Source organism: Lethenteron reissneri, chromosome 31 (assembly GCF_015708825.2).
Source record: "Lethenteron reissneri isolate LAM-NWPU_2019-01 chromosome 31, ASM1570882v1, whole genome shotgun sequence".
In the NCBI taxonomy this organism is placed as follows: Eukaryota; Metazoa; Chordata; class Hyperoartia; order Petromyzontiformes; family Petromyzontidae; genus Lethenteron; species Lethenteron reissneri.
The window spans coordinates 12,403,290-12,427,466 of NC_083809.1; the positions used below are offsets into that span (position 1 = coordinate 12,403,290).

The following is a 24,177-nucleotide window of genomic DNA, read 5'->3' on the forward strand; positions in this document are numbered from 1 at the left end:
AGATATATGCAGTGTGCATCGGAATTTGTTCATAGTTTTTTTAAGTATAGTCCGGCCCTCCAACGGTCTGAGGGACAGTGAACTGGCCCCCTGTTTAAAAAGTTTGAGGACCCCTGATCTAGAGCGTCCCACGTCGGAAAATGAGGCTCACTGCAGCGTTTGCTGGGAAGTTCAGAGAGCCGTGCAGTACTGAAAGGCGGTCGAAGGTTGCTGCCTCGGTAGTCCGCGATCACAAAGTATTCTTAAATTTAATTTTAAAAAGTAACTTGCAGCATCACACCTATCACCATCCTGAGGTAAAATAATGATGATCCGATCTCCGACCCCAGCAACAGGTTTGCAGGATTGCTGAGCATCTCTGTGAGGTCTTGAAGGAGGGGGAAATCCCTCAGCCTGGAAAACATCATTAGGCAAGGTGGGGATAACCCTGCTGGGGCTGCAGTACCTCAAATATTGGAAGTTATAATAGGGGTTTTCCCCTGTTTTCTGGCAACAAAACTGAAACCTTTTTATAAGGATTCATGTCTGCATTAACCACAATACTTGCAGTCAAAATGCAAACAAAAACACACTATGATAAGATTGTCCTTGAAACGGATTGGTCCACACCAAGGGACGGCTTTCTTTTGAGCCTCGACCCAATTGGTGCTCGACCAGAGGACGTCAAAAGGCGTACAGCTCAAAGATAATGCACTATCAAAGTAATGAGGGCTCGGGGTGAGCATCTACATCATTAGACCTCCTTTGCCAGTTCCAAAATATAATAGGGGTTTTCCCCTTTGTTCTGGCCTTTTGGCATCCTCTGGTCGAGCACCAATTGGGTCAAGGCTCAAAAGAAAGCCGTCCCTTGGTGTGGACCAATCCGTTTCAAGGACAATGCATATATTATCATAGTGTGTTTTTTGTTTGCATTTTGACTGCAAGTATTTTGGTTAATGCAGACATGAATTCTTGTAAAAAGGTTTCAGTTTTCGCTTCGAACGTCGCCTTGAGAGAACGGCCTGGCCGCGTGGCCCAGCAGGTGGAGGGAGTGCCTCCCGGTCGGAAGGTTGTGAGTTCATATCCTGGTTCGTGGCTGACTCAGCCCATCGTCCTTTTGTGGTTTATAAAATGAGCACCGATTTGGGAGGATGTCAACAATGGTTGGCCTATGGGATGACTCGCCCTCGCCATGGGAATGTGAGGGCTTTATTTGAACTACAACCCCAGATCGCCACCTCGTCCAGATGCCTGCCCGGTAAGTGAAGATTTGTCCTATGGGCTTGTTCGCCAGGGGGTGTAGGAAGTGGGGGAGGCGGTGAGGGTTGCGGCGGGGAGAGAGCAGCCGGGCTCACGGAGCTTTGGGTGTAGTGCACGGGGACATCTCATCAAACACAAACATTCGTCGATCACAGTGGAGGGGGGTGGGGAACTACAAATATTTATTCAAGAATCCAATTGCCACAATATCAGGTGGTCGGATCGTTTCAGGTCCGTTTGGCCGTTTTATTCAGTTCGCATCCCATACACAACTTTGATAGGCTCATTAAACACGTGCGTCTGTGATGACATAAAAACAGTGGTTTTGGTTTTAAACCAAGTGCAATAAAACCTGGCTTCCGTGTACGACAGGGGTGTCCAAACTTTTTGCAAAGAGGGCCAAATTCGATAAAGTGAAGATGCCCGGGGCCAATAGTTCCTTCTGGCATTGTTTTAACCACAAAAGTTACATGAAAATATACACTGTTATAAAACTATTTTCATTGTCACAATTACAGTATCTATATTTTTCAACTGACAATGTAACCAAATATAAGCCACTCAGGCAGACATGAAAAACTCTAAAAACACAATTCTGCCTTTCATTCAGTCAGATAACATTGAACAAACTGTATAGAATACCTTAAATTTCCATGAGTTAAATCTTTGCCCTATGAACATTTTGAACAGGAGTTATAAGTAATGCAAAGTGGTCTGTTATCATTAAACTTTAAAACAAGTGAATTTTGCCCTTGACTTTTACAAGATCTTTCAGAAAGCAATAGTTTGTGTCACATCTACAGGTACATAACATCAACAATTATAACCAAATCTTATTAAAGAGTTTAATAAAAACAAGTGCCATAAGTCAAAGTGCATTAGTGTGCTTTGGGCTTTTCGCTGTTAATAGTGACAGATGTTACCGTTCAAAACACTACATTTCAGATTGATCAAGGAACAGATAACTTGCTGACACTAATGAGAAGGGTGATACTGAGATCTAGATTTCAGTAAAGAGACCAGGTCTGGCTTGAGGGCAGTGGTTGAGATGCGTAAAATGTCACGCAAGTGGGAGTCACTCATCCTTGACCTCAATTGGTTCTTGTTTAAGTTCATGACTGAGAATGTTTGCTCACACAAATATGTGGAGCCGAATAAGCTCAGCATTTTCTTAGCGAATGACCGCATTTCTGGAAAGCGGCTTTTGTCCAGCTGCCGGTAAAAGTCAACAAGAGAACACTGCTGGTGTTTTCCGCGGCATTCATCGTCACACTGCAGCTCAATGAACTCCAGCTGCAGCTGTGGAGGAGCATCATCAGGGTCCACGGAGAAGGGACAAGAGAAAAGCAACATGTCCTTTTCAATAGCTGCAAAGTCCCGACAGCGTTTGTTAAATTCCACAGAAAGAGCTGTTGCATAACTCTTCATTTTCGCACCGATGTTGTCCTGTGGGAAACTGTCAATGACCTCTTTCAAAGCTGGGAAGTGCGCGGTGCAGGGCTCTGTTTGGGACAAGTGTCTTTGGAAAAGTTGTAGTTTGGTTCCAAAGGCCTTGATGTGAGCGTATAGCTGGCTCACCACTGCATATTTTCCTTGAAGATTAACATTCAGCGCATTCAGATGCTTCGTTATGTCAACCAAAAAAGCCAGATTTGCCAGCCATACAGGATTGGACAGTTCTTCCATTGGTTGTCCTTTCTCACCCAAAAAATGTCCAATTTCCTTTTTGAGAGAGAAAAATCGCTGCAGTGCGGACCCGTGTCTTAGCCACCTCACATCGTTGTGATATATTACGTCACCGTATTCAGCCTGGATGTCACACAAGAACTGCTGAAACTGTCGGTGGTATAGAGCTTTAAAGCGAATATAATTGATTGCCTTTGCCACTGGTTTCATAACATCGTCAAATTTGAGATGTTTGGCACAGAGAGCCTGCTGGTGAATGATACAGTGAAGTTTAATAGCGTTACCTGCTTCTTCGCTGACTTTATTGCAGATCAGTGTGGACAATCCACTTCGCTCACCAGCCATGGCAGGCGCACCATCGGTAATGATCCCAGAAACTTTACTCCATGGTAGTTTCATATCATCAACAGCTTCACAAACAGAAACGAATAAATCTGTTCCTCTGGTTTGCCCTTTAAGGCGTTTGAGGTCAAGCAGCTCCTCTGTCACGTTCATGTTGTCATCAACTCTTCTTAAAAAAATAAGTAGTTGTGCAGTGTCAGATGCATCGGTGCTTTCATCGCAGGCTAATCTATATATATAAAATCGCGAATCTGTCTGTCTGTGTGTCGCCGGACCATACGCAGTTTCATTGGACGGCGGTTGCCCCTGGCAACGGGTAGCGACGCATTCGGCGCGTGGGGGACGCCATTTTTAATTCCCGTTAAAAATAGGGGCACGCATTAACACGCGACTCTGAGGTAAATTAATCAAAGTTTCACGTCCTCTTCACTCCCCCCCCACCACAATGTGTGCAATTACTATTATAGGGTCGGTAGATTATAAAATTATAGCGATTAGACAGTATTATTGTAGCGCGGGGGGGGGGGGGGGGAACGGCACCCGTACCCAGCCTCAGCCGGGTGGGCAATTTAGGCGAGGCCGGAGGCTCTGCACGGTGCTAGGCCTCGACACCCACCACGCGACTCTGAGGTAAATTCATCAAAGTTTCACGTCCTCTAGAGAGTGGTGAGGGAGGGAGAGTGGTGAGGGAGGGAGAGTGGTGAGGGAGGGAGAGTGGTGAGGAAGGGAGAGTGGTGAGGGAGGGAGAGTGGTGAGGGAGGGAGAGTGGTGAGGGAGAGTGCTGAGGGAGGGAGAGTGGTGAGGGAGGAAGAGTGGTGAGGGAGGAAGAGTGGTGAGGGAGGGAGAGTGGTGAGGGAGGGAGAGTGGTGAGGGAGGGAGAGTGGTGAGGGAGGGAGAGTGGTGAGGGAGGGACTCAGCCTCAAAACGAGTAACTGGTGTGGCGTATTAACATCGCCACTGGGGAGACAAAGGCGGCCGGGCGTGGTGGATCCAAGTCCCGGGCGAAGCCGGGTAGTACAGCTAGTGATAAATAATCAAAAGCCACTCCCCTGTCCCCCAGTTGTCTCTGAATATCTGACGATATGTCCTCCACTCTCCGTGCCACAGTGTTGCGTGCCAGGCAAACATTCATAAATTCTTGCTTCTTCTCGGGGCAAATGTTCTCCACCATTTTCATGACACAGTCTTTGATAAACGCACCTTCAGTAAAATGTTTGCCATGTTTAGCTATTAACATGGCCACTTCATAGCTGGCTTTGGTGATGTTTTCCTTTGACTCACAGGCCTGCGTGAAGAATCGCTGTTGCGATGTCAGAGCAGCTTGGAGTTGCTTCACTTTTTCAGCGCGGTCACTCCCTGTTAGCTTGTCGTATGTTATAGTATGTTTAGTCTCGTAGTGTCTCTTTACGTTGAAGTCCTTTAACAAGGCAACCGTCTCTTTACAAATTAGACAAACACAATTGTCTCGATTTTCAGTGAAGAAGTATTGTAATTCCCACCGCTCCTGAAAGCGGCGGCCTTCACTGTCAACTTTTCTCTTTTTTGTTGCAGTCGCCATGGCGGAAATGACTCGAAGGGTTCGCGGCCCGGATGCAGAGCCAGATAGCATTAGAATGGTGCTGCCACCGTGTGGTCAAAGGAGGAATCACATCTTTAAAGTTTCATGAGTTTTTTATTCTGACAGAGCTAGCGAGCCATAAATAACACATTATAAGACCGAAGCTGCGGGCCGTAGGAAATCTGACCGCGGGCCGTGATTGGCCCGCGGGCCGGACTTTGGACATGCCTGGTGTACGAGGAGCCCCGAGGTTGTGGCTGTGACCCACATCCACGGCCGTGCTGTGGACGATCCCTAATAGAGGTGAAATGTGGGGGCCAACGCCCGCCTCGCAGCTCCCTGCGAGCGGGTGGGGTGCGACGTCCACCCCCTCGACTCCCCCTCCTCCTCGTCGGCCGCCTCTCGTCGGGCCCCCGCCGATCGGGTGATCGCCCCCCCCCCCCCGCGCCAGCGCCCTCTCTGAGGGACATCGCTAATTGGCTGGCTCACCACCGCCCGGGGTTATCTCCCACACGCGCCCACGTTCACCACCACAAAAAACGAACGCGGTGGAGTGCACGCGCGCTCCCCTGCAGGCGGGTGTTTTACACAAAGGCGCTAATCAAATAAATGGCGGCAGTATGAATTTGCGCGCACGCCTCGCCGTTAATGCTATTACCGCAGTATAAACACGCTGTGCAAACGCCGATGAGCAGGTTTATCGCACCCTGCCCCCGCCCTCTTTACTCACGCGGCACACTGTAGGCGCACGTTTTGCACACACGTGCGCTTAAACACGCGCTAGCGTCGGCGGCCGTGTATGTTTTAATACACGCGCGCCTCACACACGCGCTCAAATTACCAACACCGCGCCGACGCTGCAGCCCCGCGCTCGCTCTCTCCCGCACACCGTCTCCCCGCGCAGTCGCGCCACACTTAAGTCGCAGACACCACGCCGAGGTTCTACCCATACACACAGAAACACATTGCACCGATACTCTGAAATAAAGTTTATTAACGGTGCAAATACACACTACCTGGAGGTGGAATATTTCGCGAGGAGAGCCTAGCCTAACTCTGCCTATGAACCCAGTCACACAAACATTCTACCACGTACCTCGAAGCTGGACTTGCGGCGTCCCACGGACGCTGAGAGAGTCTGAGGGAGGAGGACGAGGGAAGACTTGACCTATCACTGTCTCGCAACAGCACTCGCTGGCATCACACGGGTGCTGGTGAGCCACTCGAAGAGGCAGGACGGCAAGGAGAGGGTCTTGACTGCCCGGAGGTTGAAGCCAAGAGAGCGAAATCGTCCCCTGGCTCTTTTTATGCTCTAAACTTCAAAGGCCCAGGGTGACGTTGTACTGCGCAGCCAATCGGGCACTTACCTGTGCTGCCGCTCCTTTTTATTTCTTCTCCCATGGGGGAGTGCTGCTGCTCCGCCCACCCATCGTTCTCCCGTGCCCAGTAGTTCTAGTCTAGGGGTCTGCACTTTTTGCCTAATATTCCACTCTCAGCCTCTCCCAATGTCGTGAATAACTTATTGCGGTTGGTCCAGTGAACCTTTTCCTTCTGCGCCCATACAATTTTAAGCTAATTTAGGGGCACCGCAAATGTAACATGTCCTGTGAGGGTCGGCCAATCTCCTGGCACCGGGAAACCGTGGGACTCTCCCTCTAGGGGCCCTTTGGATTAAAGCCGATGTGCCAGGCAATCCCCTGCTGGGACCCGACGTGGGCGTGCTGCGTGCGAGTGTATGTTTAGTGCGGGGGCCGGGAGGGAATCGTTGCTCCGCGGTCGTGGCACCACAGAAACCCTCCGGTACAGCACCACGTGACCACTGTCTCTGACCCAGGCTTCACGGAGACTTGGCGGGTTCCGTGGTTCACAGAGCGCCCCAGTGGCAAGATGTTAGCTACCTTGCTTAGCATACAGGAGGCCATGGGTTTGTATGTACATATGTTGAACTTCTTTCGCTCCGTACGTAGCCAACCGTTCTAATCGGAGGTTCGATTTTGACCTTGACGCCTGCTGTATATTTGGAGTTTGCATGTTCTCCCCGTGGTCGCGTGGATTTTTCTCCGTGTCCTCCAGTTTTTTCCTCCACATTTAGAATCAACATGCGTATTTGGCTGCTATAAATCTCCACGTGATAAGCCACTTTGTTGAGCTATCATTTATGGCCAGGTCGCTTCTGAAAAAGAGCAATATAGCTTCGTGGGCCTTACCTGGAAAAAACATTTTTTTTATAAATATAGTTTAAAGGGTCTCGCGCTGCTTGGCGGGCCACCTGGTTTTGTCAGTGTTATCTAAGCCCACGCTCACTCGCGTGCGAGTGATCCTTGCTGGAGACTCTCTGCCAGGCCCCATTACCTTTCAGGCATAGTGCAATACTCGGGACAAACATCCCAATGTGCAGGGCCATCTGGTGTAAAAATCTTGAGACTCAGCGATGCCTCCTTGAAAAAAAAATGTGATGTCAATTCAGAGTGTCTCTCCACTCAAGCAAGAATTATGGCAGAGCTGATGTATGTTGGAGAATCTGAGTCAACGGTGGACATTCCACATTCCAATGACGAGGGCCAGTTTATCTTTATGCTAACCACTATTTCTCCAAACAAAGTGGTACTCATGTTACCGACTCCATCGGGATGATGGGCTAAGAGTTCCCTTCAACCGAGATAAGAACGAGCAGGCTTGTGGTTGTGTTTTAGGGCTGCTGACCACAGAAACCTCGCCTTGCTAACCGCGTGCTCACAGGGGGTCCCCGCTGTCAGCAACTGTTCTCATTTACAGAGCTTTAATCCATCCACTGTTGGTTGTCGTTCATGGGGGTTGTTTGCCAATAATTCTCCCACGCTGGTACATGAGGGAGGGTGTGAACGGGATTGGCCCAAGCCCAGTTCAGACATCACTTTTTCCAATGGTGTTTGCCGTGGCCAGTCACTGAGTTCGTAGCACAGTGCGCTAACCTTTGTCCCACCACTTTGACTAGAGGCTGTCCCGTGATGGCAAAATAATTCAGCACTGTAGTCCATCAGACTATCGCCCCCTGAGTCTATGCTAACCGGCAGCGTTTCTTAATCAGGGAAACTCTGGCCACCCGGTATCAACTCTCCCGGTGTCATCAGCACTTGTCTACCACGCTCATGATGCGCACATCTCCTTCATGAGTGGAACATTAAAGACAAAAGCCACAGTGGTATGAGTGTGGCCATGCAACCAAAACTATGGGCCATAAAGTAAACCACGGTAGCCTGTGCTTGTTCAGGACAGGAGGAATAGCGAAACTATGCGAACTCTCTCTGCGGAAGTCGTCTCATTGTGGCTTGCAGACCTCGACATTGGTATCTAGCTCCTGAACGAATTGCTGCCATCATGCGCAAGAATAGAATAGGTTATGAAAGTAACCGGGCACGGTAGCTGAGTGATACCGGTCCAGCGCCCAGCCCTGTCCTCACTGAGCCGTGGCCTATACTGGGGCTTTGCACAGCTGTTGAACAATGGTCGTGAAACCATCTCGCCCTAGACTCTCTCACAAGCCTCCACTGGCTTCTCTATCACCAGCAGGGTCAGGCTGCGAGTTCGCCTGCTGCCCGTACCACCACTGCACCTCTACTTGCGGTCGTCCACCATGTCACTCTTCGCTCCTGTCGTCCTGCACTACAGCTCACGATGTAACTCTCCTGCACAGCGGCAGAGCCACTCAAATCTTCCTCCCTCCTCCCCTCTACACCAAGGAGCAGGACTAGAGTAACTACCGGGCGTTGTTTATCTGCTGCAGCCCGTGCCTCCGTCTTGAACGCGAGCATCATCCAGGCTGCACATTCACAGCAGCAGCAGCAGCATTCAATCTACACCGACTTTGAAGATACTCTTAAAAGTCCCAGCTTCTTCTCAAAGACCCCATCTCTTGCCTGGCTTTCGAGTGATACTCAGCTTTGCTCCACGCCTCAGACTCACGCATTACAAATCCCATCGCTGTTATTATTTTTTATTCTGGTTCATCCACATTCGCCCTCTATCAACCCCCTACCGTGAGGCTGCGGGCCCGACGCCAGCCCCCTCAGACACTGCCCACTGCAGGCCTCTGAGAGGCCTCTTCGGCACTGACCTGTCTGGCCAGGATGGTCCTTCCAAGCGCTTCAACACTCGCGTCACTCTCTTGCTCTCTCTGGATCACCGAGGCACTCCAAACCAGGGTTGCCAGATGATTACCAAGAACCGGTCACTGGTTCTTGGGGAATGTCAGTAACGAATTCACCGATGGGCGCTCGAGGACGTAACAAACGGCCCGGTGGCCCAAGTCACCGCCATGTGGTTCACGTGCCCTCGTCTCTCAGCTACAAGGCAAAGGCGCAGCCCGGCGCTCCACTAGAGGGAGACCTAGAGGGTACTTGGTCTCCTCTTCCACGACGACCAGACGTCTTTGAAGAGATGGGAGTACCCACACTTTACCCCACCACACGCGACGTCTGTGAATGACGTGGGATTCCTATCACCGCAACAGAATTACAGTGCAGGCTGGAGAGCCACGACCTTCAAACAACACACACAAAAAACCGCACTCAAAGCACCCCACATTTGTACATTATGGAACAACCATCAGCAGTTCCTGAAGAACTGCATTGTGGTCACACTTATGTATAGTTTCCATTGGCAGACTTTGCAGCAGTGAACATGGGTGACTCCTCTGATGATGAGTCTTAATGCGGGTGAAACCGCTCCACAGTTGTTTATCACAGCATCACTGCTTCTGCTGGTTAGTCGGTGGTCACATTTACTCAAATAGATTTTGCTGGTGACTAAAGAGGGCACCATAGTGCCGTTTCTCAGGAAGTTCTGATGGCTTTTGCAATTGTGCGCAATGGCTTGAGTGCTTTTTTTAAACGTTTTGTTGTGTTGTCTGAAATGTGTCCGTATGTTCTCCTCCTGTTCTGCATGGATTTCCTCCCAGAGCTAAACCCACACCCAAAGTTAACCGGTATTGGCTAAAACATCCCAATCTGAAAATTAATGACCTGCAAATTACTCATTTGCAATCACAGCAGCAGAAACAACTCTGCAGCACTCTCCTGAAAACGAGTCTGGAAATTCAGTGAAGATTTCCTGGGTAAACGGGCTTCACAACAACAGCAACAACATTAATGAGCAGACCATTGGAAGGTATGGATCAATATTGTCCGCCAAACCAACATAGGCCAGGTATGCACCGTTAAACTGACGATGGTTGTTCAGCAGAACGTGGCCCATGGAACAAACGCCGTTGGGGTCGTCCAAAGTTCCCGGCAACTCCCTCAATTCACCGCGAGGGGCCCGCTCAGGGCGTCGTCGCCACTCAGTGAGCGTGGCTACACGGAGCTCTCGTCCAACGTGGCAACGCTCCCCACCAGTTGCACCGTGTGCTCCGCGGGCCCGGCCCCCGGTGGGTCGGGGCCCCCCACGGGAAGGGACCCGGCCGGCGCCGCCCGCCCCTTCCCGCGGCCCCAGCGCGTCTTGGTAAAGATGCTGAGCCCGCGGCCAAACACTCCCCCTCCGGTGGCGTCCGTGGAGGAGTCGCTCTCCGTGATGCCGTGGCTGCTGTCTCCTCTCCTCTCCCTTCTCCCCGCCGCCGCCACTGCTGCCGCTCCTGTCCCCGCCATTCTGCCACCAGCCCCATTCTCCTCAGCGTCTTTGCTAAAGCGGCAGCACAGGCACTGCCAGAATGCGTGGCGGAACCGGGGGGAGCTTAGGCAGTAAAGCGCCGGGTTGACGGTGGAGCTGAGGAAGAAGAAGCAGTCGGTGATGCGGTGCGTGACCTGGAAGGCGCGGTAGTAGGCCACGGTCCACTCGCCGTGCGAGCGCACCACGCTCATGATGCGCGTCGCCTGGAAGGGCAGCCAGCACACGGCCAGCGCCAGCACCACGAGCTCTGCGGGCACACACGCACACACATGCACAGATGAAGCACGTCATTCGTTGGCACGTCACCCATCAGAATGTTAGTCATCGGCAGGGTTCCAAAAGTCCAACCCCCCTGTTACTTGTGTTGGAACCTGGACAGGTTGAAGTACGGTGGGGTATTTGACTCTACGGTAGCCGTAAAGGCCTGGCAGGAACCCTGATAACACCCAGCTGATGGGGCGCTGGCACAGGTCCCACAACGGCAGAACAGGCGCAAGTGGGTACTTGTACCCTCAACGACTGTGATGGCAGATTAGGGCTACAGCAGAGCACGGTTCCCAATCGTCTTGGTGTAGCTTGCCATTGGGCTACGGCCATGCTCTGTCAAGATTGTGCGGTTGCTGGCGTGCAACGGCAACTCCACATTAAGAGAAAGCATGCACAAGCCCCTTCCATTGGCCGTTTTTCACCCAAGAACACAATAAGCCCTTTGGCGATCAACTAATAGCGACAGGAGCAGGGTTGTGATGTCTGGAGGCTCCCAGGCATTACTTGGCAATTATAAGACGGTCGTCTGACACTTGAATGAGGCAGGAGTGAAATCTGGCAGCTGTAACTGCGAATGAGCAGTCCTCTGGAGGGTCCATTCTGCTCACCCAATTCGGGGAGGGGACCAGAAAAACCCGTCCTCAAACATAGTCCGCCTCGTAACCCTCCTTACAGATGTCTGAAGCCCGAAGTCCAACGAAAACTCCATGACTTGAAGAACATATGGTGGGTTGAGAGAACACAGGAGATTCAGCATCTGGCAAATAACCAAGACAAGCGTGGATTCGTCAGTGCCATAAAAACCATCTATGGCCCCAAAGGACCAAAACTTCTGAGAGCCAAGGATAGAGGGGACCTCATTAAAGATAGAGAGGCCGTGAATGCCCACTGGAGGACACTTTGCAAAGTCATTCTCACCCAATATACTGACATCGATGAGAACGTCCTTGTATCCATCCCGCAGCCAATGAATAATCATGGCTATATCCCCGCCCAGCAAGAGCTTTAAAAAGGCCATTCAACAACTTAAAAACAACTAGGCTCCGGGGCAAGTTAAATTCCTGCCTGAAATACTCAAATATGGCAGATAAGAATTTTTGTCACAAATTCATGGCTTATAAACCTCGTTTGGGAAGAAGAGAGCCTGCCACGAGATCTCAGAGACGCATTGATAGTGACAATATTTAAGAAAGGTAACAAGTCTGATTGTGATAATTATAGAGGAATCTCGCTGCTATCTGCCACAGGAAAAGCAATCACAACAACCCTCCTGAACTGCCTCCGCCCAGTAGCAAAAGTGCTCCTTCAAGAGTCACATTGTGGATTGAAGAGGCACAAGTGACATGATCTTCGCCGCACGACAAATAAAGGAAAAAGGCAGGGAACAATGCCAACCTCTGCTTATGGCATTCTTTGACCTCAACAAAGCCTTCGAGTCGGTCAAATCGAGAGGGGCTGTGGAACATTCTCCTTAAATTCGGTTGCCCACAAAAACGTGTAGACATCCATCGTCTACTCCACGATAACATTTGAGCTGTGGTCCTCTCCAACGGACCTACCCCAGACCCTTTCCCAGTTTGGACCGAGCTCAAGCAAGGCTGCGTCACTGCACCAACACTTTTTTCATTTTATATCACCGCGATGTTCCACCTCACTCCCAACAAGCTCCCTACAGGTGTGGAGCTAATCTACAAAACAGACGGGAAACTGTGCAATCTACCGCCAACTCCAATATAGACCAAATACCATGTAAATCTCGGTCATTGAATTGCGGTATGCATATGACGCATGTGTCTGCGCACACTTAGGGCTTCAAACCATTGTAGATGTTTTAATGGAAGCATACAGGATAATGGAGCTCCTGACTAACATCCAGAAGACCAAAGTCCTTCAGCAACCAGTTTCTTCTGAACATTACCACCCCCTATCAATCAAGATCCATAATGAGGTCCTTGAAAATGTGGATCACTTTCCATGACTTGGAAGCCACCTGTCTGCGAGGGCAGACATTGATGATGAAATATACCATCATCTCCAAAGTGCTAGCGCAGCCTTTGGCTGCCTGAAGAAGCGAGTTTCCCAAGACCAAGACCTCAAGACCTATACCAACGTCATGTTATACAGGGCAACAGTGATCTGAAGTATGCTTCGAAGGCATGGACAACCTACAGCAAGCACCTCAAAGCACTGGAGAGGTACCACCATCACTGCCTCTAAAAAAAGAATCCAAAATCGATGGCAGGACAAGACAGGGGAAACAATGTCAGCATCTTCCCCCAGGCCAACTTCCCTCGCATTGAGGCACTGATCACTCACAACCACCTCCGCTGGGTGGATCATGTCTTCCGCATGCCAAAGCAAGTCCTTTACTCTGAACTCCACCATGGTAAGAGATCCCCAGGAGGACAGAAGAAAATGTGCAAGGACGTTCTTGAAGCATCATTTAAGAAATGTGACATTAACATCAACTCATGGGAGTCCCTAACTCAAGCTCGCACAAACTGGAGAAGCATTCGGGTTGGCATCATGCATCAAATGGGTGCAGTGAAAGGAGTGCGCTGTAGCTCAATACACCCATCCCATCCAGAACCTCCTGCCCCACCTGTGGCAGAGTTTGTGGATCTCACATTGGGTTTTATAATCATATAAGAACATTTCGCTTTAAAGCTTTCGTGACTGCAGGGATTTATCTTCTTGGTTCTTTCGGTAAAGTCACGTAGAAGGGAAGTAATAAAATAATAAAAATAAAACATAAGTAATAAAATAAAATAAACATAATAATAAAATAATTATTATGTTTTATTTTTATTATTTTATTACTTCCCTTCTACGTGACTTTACCGAAAGAACCAAGAAGACATATAAGAGCACACAGAACCACTGTGAAAGGAAGTCATCCTTGATCCGAGGGACTGCCAAATAATAAAAGTTATCAGCACGTTACTCATCAGCACGTCCATCATTGGCACGTCCCTCATTGGCAAGTCCATCATCGGTATATCACTCATGGGCACGTCACTTATCGTCACATTACTTGTCATTACGTCACTCATCATCATGTCACTCGGCAACATACTTGGGTGTTTACGTGGCCCAGTGGTATTGAGTTCGCCACTCGTTTTGCGGATCGAAACTGGCAAGCTGCCCTGGTTATTGCTGCGGGCGTATTCACCTAAAGTACATGACACGCCAACTGCCTCGCAGTGGACGTTAAACAACCCCGTGACGTCACTCGAAACGGGTCGGCCATTACCGACGTCACAGTCCGAATTATTGAAATTTAAAAAATGACAAAAGACTCGATGGGAATTAAACACAGCAACAACTATTGCCGGCTGATGTTGCAGGCTGCTTGTGCAGGCTGCTAGTGGTGGTAGTGGTGGCGTTGTGTGTGGTGATCACTCTTCCCGTGTGTGACCTCTTCGCCCCCAACGGGGTCACTGCCTTGCCATTCACCCAGCGAGGGAGCGCGCGCCTGTGTGTGGCCGGACGGCACGCCCTGAGCACACACGCAACTGCGCTAGGCAGAGACTCATAAACACGTGGCCTGCTGAGTCATCCTCGTCCATGCCGCCAGATCCCAAAAGCGTGCGGATCTCCCGTGTCCGGAGTCCCTCGTTTATACACAACTGCCGGTACTCTGGTTCGCGCCCGGACATTTGAGTGGAGAGCGCTTACACGGTGAACAGGTCGGCAAGCTACTGTTGCTGTCCCCTATAGAGGGTAGCCACCTGTCCTGGTTTGACAGCCCTGGATTCGACACACAGTGTAGTAAACGTGTGCGGAGAAGCTGTCGCCCCTACCACTGACCCACTCACTCACCCACTCATTCATTCGCCAAATGACTAAGTAACTCACCCAAAACAAAGGCAAAGATCTCCTGGGTAGCAATCCACAGGCCGTTGGGGCAAGTGTTGTTAACGAGCACTGTTCTGCCTCACGGCAGGGGTTTTGCCTCACGGCAGATGGGGGGGGGGGCGTATGTACACAGGAATTTCCTGTTTTTGATGCTAATTTTGGTCACGTGACCAGGAAGTTGCGATTTAAGATTCCCGCTCAACCATGCGGGCGTCGGCCATTACACACATAATTCAAGATGGCGGCACACATCGTGTCCCAGTGAAGCCAGCCGCAATTGTCAATTGTGGGACTTTAAGAAGCATTGTCTGTAAGTTCGTTTATGTTCTTATAATTTTGGCAATGGTGTTATAATGTTAGAATGACCGTTATAATGATGTAAATGCCTTTATAATGCTGTTAAATTGTTATGATAAATACGAGGCCTAGTTAACAACGAAGCCTGCTACTTTCCTGATTGTGAATGTTACTTGTAATTTAATAAGTCGAGTCAAACTTGTTCCCAAGTAACTATATTGCGATCCTGAGAGCAAGGATGACGAAATATCTCATCCACAATTTAGTGTTATGTGTAATACTGTACATTTGGGGTGCAGTGTGATGAATACACGATGTACCTTTATGTAACACAGCAGCTTATGCTCTTGTATAGTTATTCAGTGGTAATGTAGGGGCCTGGTCTATCTAGGATATATTGTTTAGAAACATGTTATCTAAGACAATGTTATGATGCTGTGATGTTCATTCATTGTTTTGGTGTTCCGGGTATTAACAGATGCTGTATCTGTGCTGTTTTCTTACCAGTTTTACCTCGTTAAACTCAATAAATGACGTTTGGAGTCGGACATTCATCCTGGCTCTGAGGGTTTATTGGACGTGAGGTTAACTACTCAGATAGCGGTGCAACGCAATGCACAGCGAGGCCGAGACAAGCACTTATGGAAGCCGGAACGGCACTCGAGCGGGTGGGTGGCCAACACCACGGCCATTCGCTTTTGTCTCCGCAATGGAGAGATGTCTGCACATCAGAACCGGTTCAAATATCCGCCACTGTCATTGGTCGCGAGTGGGAATTGAACTCGTGTCACCGGGTTTGTAACGCAGCGCACTAACCACTACGCTGCCGCTCCCCACTACTACTCACCGACTACCCACTGACTCATCAGCACGTGACTCACACACTTGGGTTGCCACCTGCCCCGGTTTGGCCAGGACAATTCAGGGGAATTCGCATCACCAGTGCTGGTGGGCAGCCAAAATGTATTTGCCCTGAGACCCGGTCCCGGTGCGACTGCTGTTCCTGTGTGGAACGAGTCCCGGTTGGTTCTACAGTGCACAAGGTAGCGTCCCTTCTACAGACACCACCCCAACGGCTCAGCACAGATCAACTCAGCTACTCGCTGTCTGCCTCCCAACAGGCTTCCAAAAACCGTCTTGCTGTACTGCCTCCGACAAACGGCGCAGGCAGAGGTGGATCCAGAACCACGCACCCATCCGCCGCTGCCTGCACGCGGCGTGCGCGTAACGCTCCCATCCCTTCGCGATCCACCAACCCCTGGCATGAGCCGTGGATCTCTGCCGCCTCACCCAGCATGAGGACGCTCTGTCGCTTGGCTGCGTCCAGCTTGCTCCTCGGCGCCTTCTTGGTGCCCGTCATCACCCTCCGGCTCTTTCTCTCCTCCTTCCGATGCTCCTTCTCATCCTCCTCCTGCTCTCGCCCCAGCTGCTGGCGCTGCTCCTCATCCCCCTCATCCTCCTTCTCCTTCTTTTTGCTGCTGCTGCTGTCGCCCCCACCGCCCCCCTTCTCCCACTTGGCCGACACCTCCCCGGCGCCGAGCCCCTCGATGCGCACGACCATCTTGCGGCACATGTAGGCGACGGCGGCCAACACGACGAGGAAGACGGCGAGGCAAGTGTACACGGTGGCGCGCATCATCGTCTCGCGCGCGCGCAAGCCCGTACACACCAGCGCCGTGCCGTTGTGCCGCGCCAAGACGGCGGAGCAGCCGGAGGCTCGGGCGCGGCTCCGCGCGGTCGCCCGCAGCGCCTCGTAGGCGTCCTCCAGTCCCATGGCGAAGAGCATCGGCAGCGCCGACACGACGGCGAGCAGCCATACAGCGAGCAGCATCGCCTTGGTGCGCGAGCGCGTCATGGCGCGCGCGCGGAACGGGTGGCACACCGCCAGGTAGCGCTCGGCGCTGAACGCGGCGATGTTGAGCAGCGTGGCGTAGGTGCAGGCGTCCCACAGGAAGAAGTGCAGCTTGCAGGCGGCCTCGCCCGCGCCCGCGGGGCGCCACACTACCGTGGCAAGCTCCACGGGCACCCCCACCGCCAGCACGAGGAGGTCCGACACGGCCAGGCTCACCATGTGGTAGCTCACGCGGCTCTGCAGCCCCGCGCGCCGCCGACGCCGCACCGTCACGAGCACCGTGACGGCGTTGCCCACCACGCCCGTGACGAGCAGCGCGGAGTAGAGTAGCGTGAGGAGCACGCGCGCCCACGTGGGCACCTCGTGGAACCTATGCAGGTCCACGCAGCCCTCCCGCTCCTCCTCCTCCATCAAGGCGCCGACCATCGCCGACGTGCGGGGAAGCCCGAGGGGACGCGGATCTCCCGCAGCACGGGGAGTCACAACGCCTTGGTGAGACTCGCGGCGTCTCGCAAGTGGCTGCCCCGGGAGTTCGTCCGGCCACGTCGCGGACACCTCGCCTTATTCCGCTCTTTAAAAACCACACAGTTACATTGAATATGGTCAATGGAATATCGGGTCTACATTAATCGCGTTATAATCTAGTTGTAGTGCCTCAAGCCATTAATCCCGACTCCAAGCCGGTCTGGTAGTGGCTTTGCGGAAAATAAAGTGATAAATGAATCCCACACCAGAAACATCATCACCACCAGCACCCCACTATCATCATCATCACTACCACCCACTACCATCATCATCACCACTACCATCATCACCACTACCACACCACTATCATCACCACTACCACCCACTACCATTATCATCATCACCACTACCATCATCACTATCATCACAACAAACACCCCACTACCATCATCATCATGACCACTACCATCATCACCACTACCATCATCACTATCATCACCACTACCACCCACTACCATCATCATCACCACCACCATCATCATCATGACCATCATCACCATCACTACCACACCACCATCATTATGAGCACCTCCATCATCACCACCATCATCACTACCATAACCACCACTATTATCATGAGCACCACCATCATCGCCACCCCCATGATCATTACCACACCACCACCATCATTATCATCACCACACCATGACCATCATCAGACCCACCATCATCACCACCACCATCATCATGAACATCACTATCATCAGCACCACCATCATAACCACCATCACCACCATTAACACGACACCAAACTACCACCACATTACCACCACACCACCATCATCACCATCATCACCACCACCACCACACCACCACCATCATCACCACCACACCACTTTAATCATCATCATCACCACTATCATCATCACCACCAAACCACTACCATCATCATCACCACTATCATCATCACTACTAAACCACTACCATCATCATCACCACTAACCATAATCATCACCACCATCATCACCACCACAGCACCACCACAGCACCACCACACCACTACTATCATCATAATCATCACTATCGTAATCACCACTATCATCATCGCCACTATCATCACCACCACCACACTAGCATCACCATGACCATCACTACCACACCACCATCATAATGAGCACCTCCATCATCGCCACCCCCATGATCATCACCACCACCACACCACTATCATCATCATCATCACCACACCAACACATCACCACCACCACCACACCACGACCATCATTAGAACCACCATCACCACCACCATCATCATGAACATCACTATCATCAGCACCACCATCATAACCATCATCACCACCATTACCACACCACCAAACCACCACCACATCACCACACCACCAACATGATCACCACCATATCACCACCACCATTATCTCACAACCACGCCACCATTATCACCACCCCACCACCACTAGCGGGGAGCACAGGAGGTGCATCAGCCAGTCATATCAGTCGACCCATAGCACTCGGGTCCGTCTCGTGACTTTCTGCATCTAACCTGGCACATCAGTCAACCCATAGCACCTGGGTCTGTTCCGCGACCTCCTGCACCTAGCCTGGCACATCAGTCAACCCAGAGTACCCGGGTCTGTCCCGTAACCTCCTGCACCTAGCCTGGTACATCAGTCAACCCATAGCACCTGGGTCTGTCCCGTGACCTCCTGCTAGCAGGGAAAGCGTTTGACACTTCACCTGACGGCCTCCAGTTGCACCTAGCCTGGCACAAGTGCCGTGTTGACGTCACTGATATTGTGGCGAATTGCGGCTTTTGCTGCAGTGTCCAGCTGCGTGCTATGAGCAGGTTCGTGTGTGCAGGTGTGAGCGTGTGTAGGCGTGTTTCGGTATGCAGGTCTGTCTGTATATGTGCGTAGGTGTTAAACGCGCATGTGTGGGGAGCGGTCGTGTCGTGGTTAGTGCGCTGTGTCTACGAACCCGGCCACGCGAGTTCGTTTCTCGTTTACGGTCACCAACCCCAGTGACGACTTTCTGAACCATGTCTGGGTCTCTCCTAGGTCTGCTCAGCCTCAAACAAGGACCTGGTGCGACGTGTAAAGATCACCAATTGGGAAACAAAGGCGGCCGGGCGGGCGTGGTGCCGGCCACCCCACCCCCTTGAGTGCCGTCTCGACCTTCGTAGGTGCTACTCGCGAACAGCACTTGCCCCAACACTCTGTGCGAACTAGACGCGTGTACAGGTGTGCACAGCTGTGCACAGCTGTGTACAGCTGTGTACAGGTGTGTACAGGTGTGTGCAGCTGCGTATAGCTGCGTACAGGTGTCTACAGGTGTACGCAGGTGTGCGCAGCTGTGTACAGGTGTACAGGTGTGTACAGGTGTGTACAGCTCTGTACAGGTGTACGCAGGTGTGTGCAGCTGTGTACAGGTGTGTACAGGTGTGCACTCTCACCTGGGGGAACTCGTTCGCGCCGCTCGTCCCGCGTCAACTTCACCTGAGAGCCGCGATCCCCGCTCCCTACAGGGGGTCCCTCTGGGGGTCCCGTGGAGTCTTGCGAAGCAGAGCGCAGAGCCCTACCCTCTCTCACCCGTCCTGGGCCCCTGGGTCTCCGTGGAGGAGTGGAGGATTTACAATTCCTCGGCTCCCTCACCCCCCCCCTATACACACCCCTTCCTGAGCCTCTCCTCGTCTCTCCGTCTCTCCACTCTCCCCCACACACCTGTTGCCTCTCTCTTCCTCCGTCTCCCTTCTCGGCTTTATTTTATACACCTTTCCGCCTCCCACCACTGCGGTCCTGCATTACTCTCCCTTCACAACTCCTCCCCTCCCTCTCCATTGACCCCACCTCTATCCATCTCCGCTATCTCTCTCCCCCTACATTCTAGACCTCCTTCTTCCTGTCCCCTGTCTACCTACCGGCTCTCTCCCGCCCCTTCCCCTCACCTCCTCCCTCCCTCCCTCCCACTCTCTTTCTTGTCCCCTCCCTGGCCTCGCTCCCGCCCCTCCCCCTCCCTCTGCACTGTTCCCGGCACGTGAGGTCACCAGTCACACTGTGCCCTCTGCAGGCCGTGACCACGTTCTGTATCCCCACGTGAAAAAGCGGACTGTGGAAGATGACATCACAGAACTACTGCCAAGTTTCATTCAATTGTCCCTTCTCAACACAAGGGGTGGGTGGAGCACGCTCTCGCAGGCTCTGCCTGCCGCAAAGATTGTCGCCTGGCAATGAAGCCCGCCGAATGCTGATCCTCGGAGCTGGCATTTTGCCAAATAACGCGAAGACCAAACTGAAGTCCACGATTTTGCCAGCTGGTTTTGAATTTCTAGCAATGCTAGGTCCGTGCGTCAGACACGGCCATTATGAACCTTAGATATGTTGATGTAATAGAGAGGGAGAGCATGTCCATGAATAGGCGCAGGAGGGCGACAGCACGAGTGTCTGCTGCCCCAGACCATTGGGACCGCAGGGGATTGAGGAGGGCGGAATAATATTTTACTTTCAGGCGATGATGCGAGTGATGGGGATATCGATGGTGAATCTACCGCAGACTGCTGTCCGGGAAACACAGCAGTGCCTTCCCTCGCGATGATAGCCTTGTGCCACACAGAGACAGCTACCACTGAGGGTGCCCCGATGCTATACCACAGAGCAAGATTCATCGCCTACGACTGTGAATCTACTGGAGGTTGCTGTGTCTGGACAACACAGCTACACGTCGTATCGGCGATTGCTTTGCTGGTGATGCGGGTGTTATAAATGTCCAGAAGAGGCGGGAGAGAGACACCAATGATCCTCTCAGCTGCTCTCACTATGCGCTGTAGAGTCTTGCGGCAGGACACGGTGCAGGTGCCGTACCACACGGTGATGCAGCTCGTCAAGATGCTCTCAACAGTGCCTCTGTAGAAGGTGTGCATGATGGGGGGCGGGGCTCCTGCTCTTCTCAGTTTGCGGAGAAAATACAGGCGCTGTTGGGCTTTTTTGGCCAGTGATGCAGTGTTGTGACTCCACGACAAGTCTTCAGAGATGTGCACACCCAGGAACTTGGTGCATCTCACCCTCTCCACTGCAGCACCGTTGATGGTTAGCGGAGTATGCTGGGTGTGCACTCTCCTGAAGTCCACGACAATCTCCTTCGTCTTCTCAACATTCAGGTGGAGATTGTTGTCCTTGCACCACGTGGCCAGCCTGCTCACCTCACTCCTGTAGTTTGTCTCATCACCGTTTTTGATGGCACCCACCACAGTTGTGTCATCCGCAAACTTAATGAAGAGGTTGGAGCTGAATGATGGTGTGCAGTCGTGGGTCAGCAAAGTGAAGAGGAGGGGACTCAGCACACATCCTTGGGGGACCCCTGTGTTCAGTGTGATGGTGCTAGAGGTGTTGCTGCCAACTCGAACTGCCTGTGGTCTCCCTATCAGGAAGTCCAATAGCCAGTTGCACAGGGAGGTGTTGAGCCCCAGGTGGTCTAGTTTGTGGATGACGTGTACTCAGGACAGTGTGAGTGGGTGAGCCAGTGGGTGAATTAATGAATCAAGAGTGGTGAGGGTGAGTGTATTGGTAATTTAGTGGGTGAGTGAATGCGTGATTGATTAGGATAAGCAATGGATGGGTATGTGAGTTGTTGAGCGAATGATCAGGTGGTGGGTTGGTGAGTGTTTGAGCGACACGGTACCCGTCTGTGAAACACTGCAGCGCCTTCCTTCGTGATGATGGGAACGATAGTGCCCATACCAAACGTACTTAACTTTTCCCATGAATTACCGATTGGGCAGTGGATAGGTTCAGGATTTGCCACTTGCGACATCAGGCCAGAGCAGACGTGTGATTGGGACCTCGCCAGAGCTGACTGATATCGGATGTGACAAGCGCCTTCACATTAATAACACGTGGCCTATTCATTTGAATTCATCGTCGGCAGAGCCGATGGGAATATTTCATTATTTACAGGGCTACCCTGGCGCGACTCCACTCCGTGCTAAGCCGCATCAGCAGCAGCTCGCGGGTAACAGAACCGAGACACGAGACGCGAACGCGTAAACTACAAACACATCCACACTTTAATAACGGCGACAACGACGACAAACAACAGCCACGACACCCGTGTTTATATAGTCGTGGCGACACGATCAGACACGCACACACTGCGACCACACAGACACGCGCACACACACCGCATGTGAACGGGGTTCCCTCTGCACCAGCACCACCGGGGCTCCTCGCGCGCATTCGGGGGAAATGTCGCACAGCGGCTACCGGACGGGGTGGGGGTCACGGCACGGGTTCTACCTGTTCTACTCACTCACTTTCGCTCGCTCGCTCACTCACTCACTCGCTCACTCACGGACTCACTCACTCACTCACGGACTCACTCACTCGCTCACTCACTCAATCTCGCTCGCTCACTCACTCACTCACGGACTCGCTCACTCACGGACTAACTCCCTCACTCTCGCTCGCTCACTCACTCACTCACGGACTCACTCACTCACTCTCGCTCATTCACTCACTCACGGACTCACTCACTCTCGCTCGCTCACTCACGGACTCACTCACTCTCGCTCGCTCACTCACTCAACCTCGCTCGCTCGCTCACTCACGGACTCACTCACTCTCGCTCGCTCACTCACTCAATCTCGCTCGCTCGCTCACTCACGGACTCACTCACTCACTCTCGCTCGCTCACTCACTCACGGACTCACTCACTCTCGCTCGCTCACTCACTCACAGACTCACTCACTCTCGCTCGCTCACTCACTCACAGACTCACTCACTCTCGCTCGCTCACTCACTCACGGACTCACTCACTCTCGCTCGCTCACTCACTCACAGACTCACTCACTCTCGCTCGCTCACTCACTCACAGACTCACTCACTCTCGCTCGCTCACTCACTCACAGACTCACTCATTCTCGCTCGCTCACTCACAGACTCACTCACTCTCGCTCGCTCACTCACTCACGGACTCACTCACTCTCGCTCGCTCACTCACTCACAGACTCACTCACTCTCGCTCGCTCACTCACTCACAGACTCACTCACTCTCGCTCGCTCACTCACTCACAGACTCACTCACTCTCGCTCGCTCACTCACTCACAGACTCACTCATTCTCGCTCGCTCACTCACTCACAGACTCACTCACTCTCGCTCGCTCACTCACTCACGGACTCACTCACTCTCGCTCGCTCACTCACTCACGGACTCACTCACTCTCGCTCGCTCACTCACTCACAGACTCACTCACTCTCGCTCGCTCACTCACTCACAGACTCACTCACTCTCGCTCGCTCACTCACTCACAGACTCACTCACTCTCGCTCGCTCACTCACTCACAGACTCACTCATTCTCGCTCGCTCACTCACTCACGGACTCACTCACTCTCGCTCGCTCACTCACTCACGGACTCACTCACTCTCGCTCGTTCACTCACTCACAGACTCACTCACTCTCGCTCGCTCACTCACTCACAGACTCACTCACTCTCGCTCGCTCACTCACTCACAGACTCACTCACTCTCGCTCGCTCACTCACTCACAGACTCACTCACTCTCGCTCGCTCACTCACTCACAGACTCACTCACTCTCGCTCGCTCACTCACTCACAGACTCACTCACTCTCGCTCGCTCACTCACTCACGGACTCACTCACTCTCGCTCGCTCACTCACTCACAGACTCACTCACTCTCGCTCGCTCACTCACTCACAGACTCACTCACTCTCGCTCGCTCACTCACTCACAGACTCACTCACTCTCGCTCGCTCACTCACTCACAAACTCACTCACTCTCGCTCGCTCACTCACTCACAGACTCACTCACTCTCGCTCGCTCACTCACTCACAGACTCACTCACTCTCGCTCGCTCACTCACTCACAGACTCACTCATTCTCGCTCGCTCACTCACTCACAGACTCACTCACTCTCGCTCGCTCACTCACTCACGGACTCAC

General features: G+C 52.2%; 1 protein-coding gene across 1 annotated transcript; it reads right to left on the reverse strand.

Moving 5' to 3' along the window:
* Positions 1 to 8,668: 8,668 nt before the first annotated feature.
* On the reverse strand, positions 8,669 to 20,104 carry LOC133349812 (G-protein coupled receptor 39-like). Its single transcript, XM_061563594.1, has 3 exons — positions 19,675 to 20,104; positions 16,181 to 17,313; positions 8,669 to 10,715 (listed from the first exon to the last, which is right to left on the reverse strand). The coding sequence occupies exons 2-3, from the start codon at positions 17,166 to 17,168 to the stop codon at positions 10,156 to 10,158; spliced, it is 1,548 nt and encodes a 515-aa protein (XP_061419578.1). The 5' UTR covers positions 17,169 to 17,313; positions 19,675 to 20,104; the 3' UTR covers positions 8,669 to 10,155.
* Positions 20,105 to 24,177: the final 4,073 nt, after the last annotated feature.

Excerpts from the sequence above, each read along its gene's own strand:
- LOC133349812 (XM_061563594.1), bottom strand. The coding sequence starts at position 17,168 with ATGGTCGGCGCCTTGATGGAGGAGGAGGAGCGGGAGGGCTGCGTGGAC. Across the intron at positions 10,716-16,180 it reads ACAGAGCGTCCTCATGCTGG|AGCTCGTGGTGCTGGCGCTG; the intron begins GTGAGGCGGCAG and ends GTGTGCCCGCAG.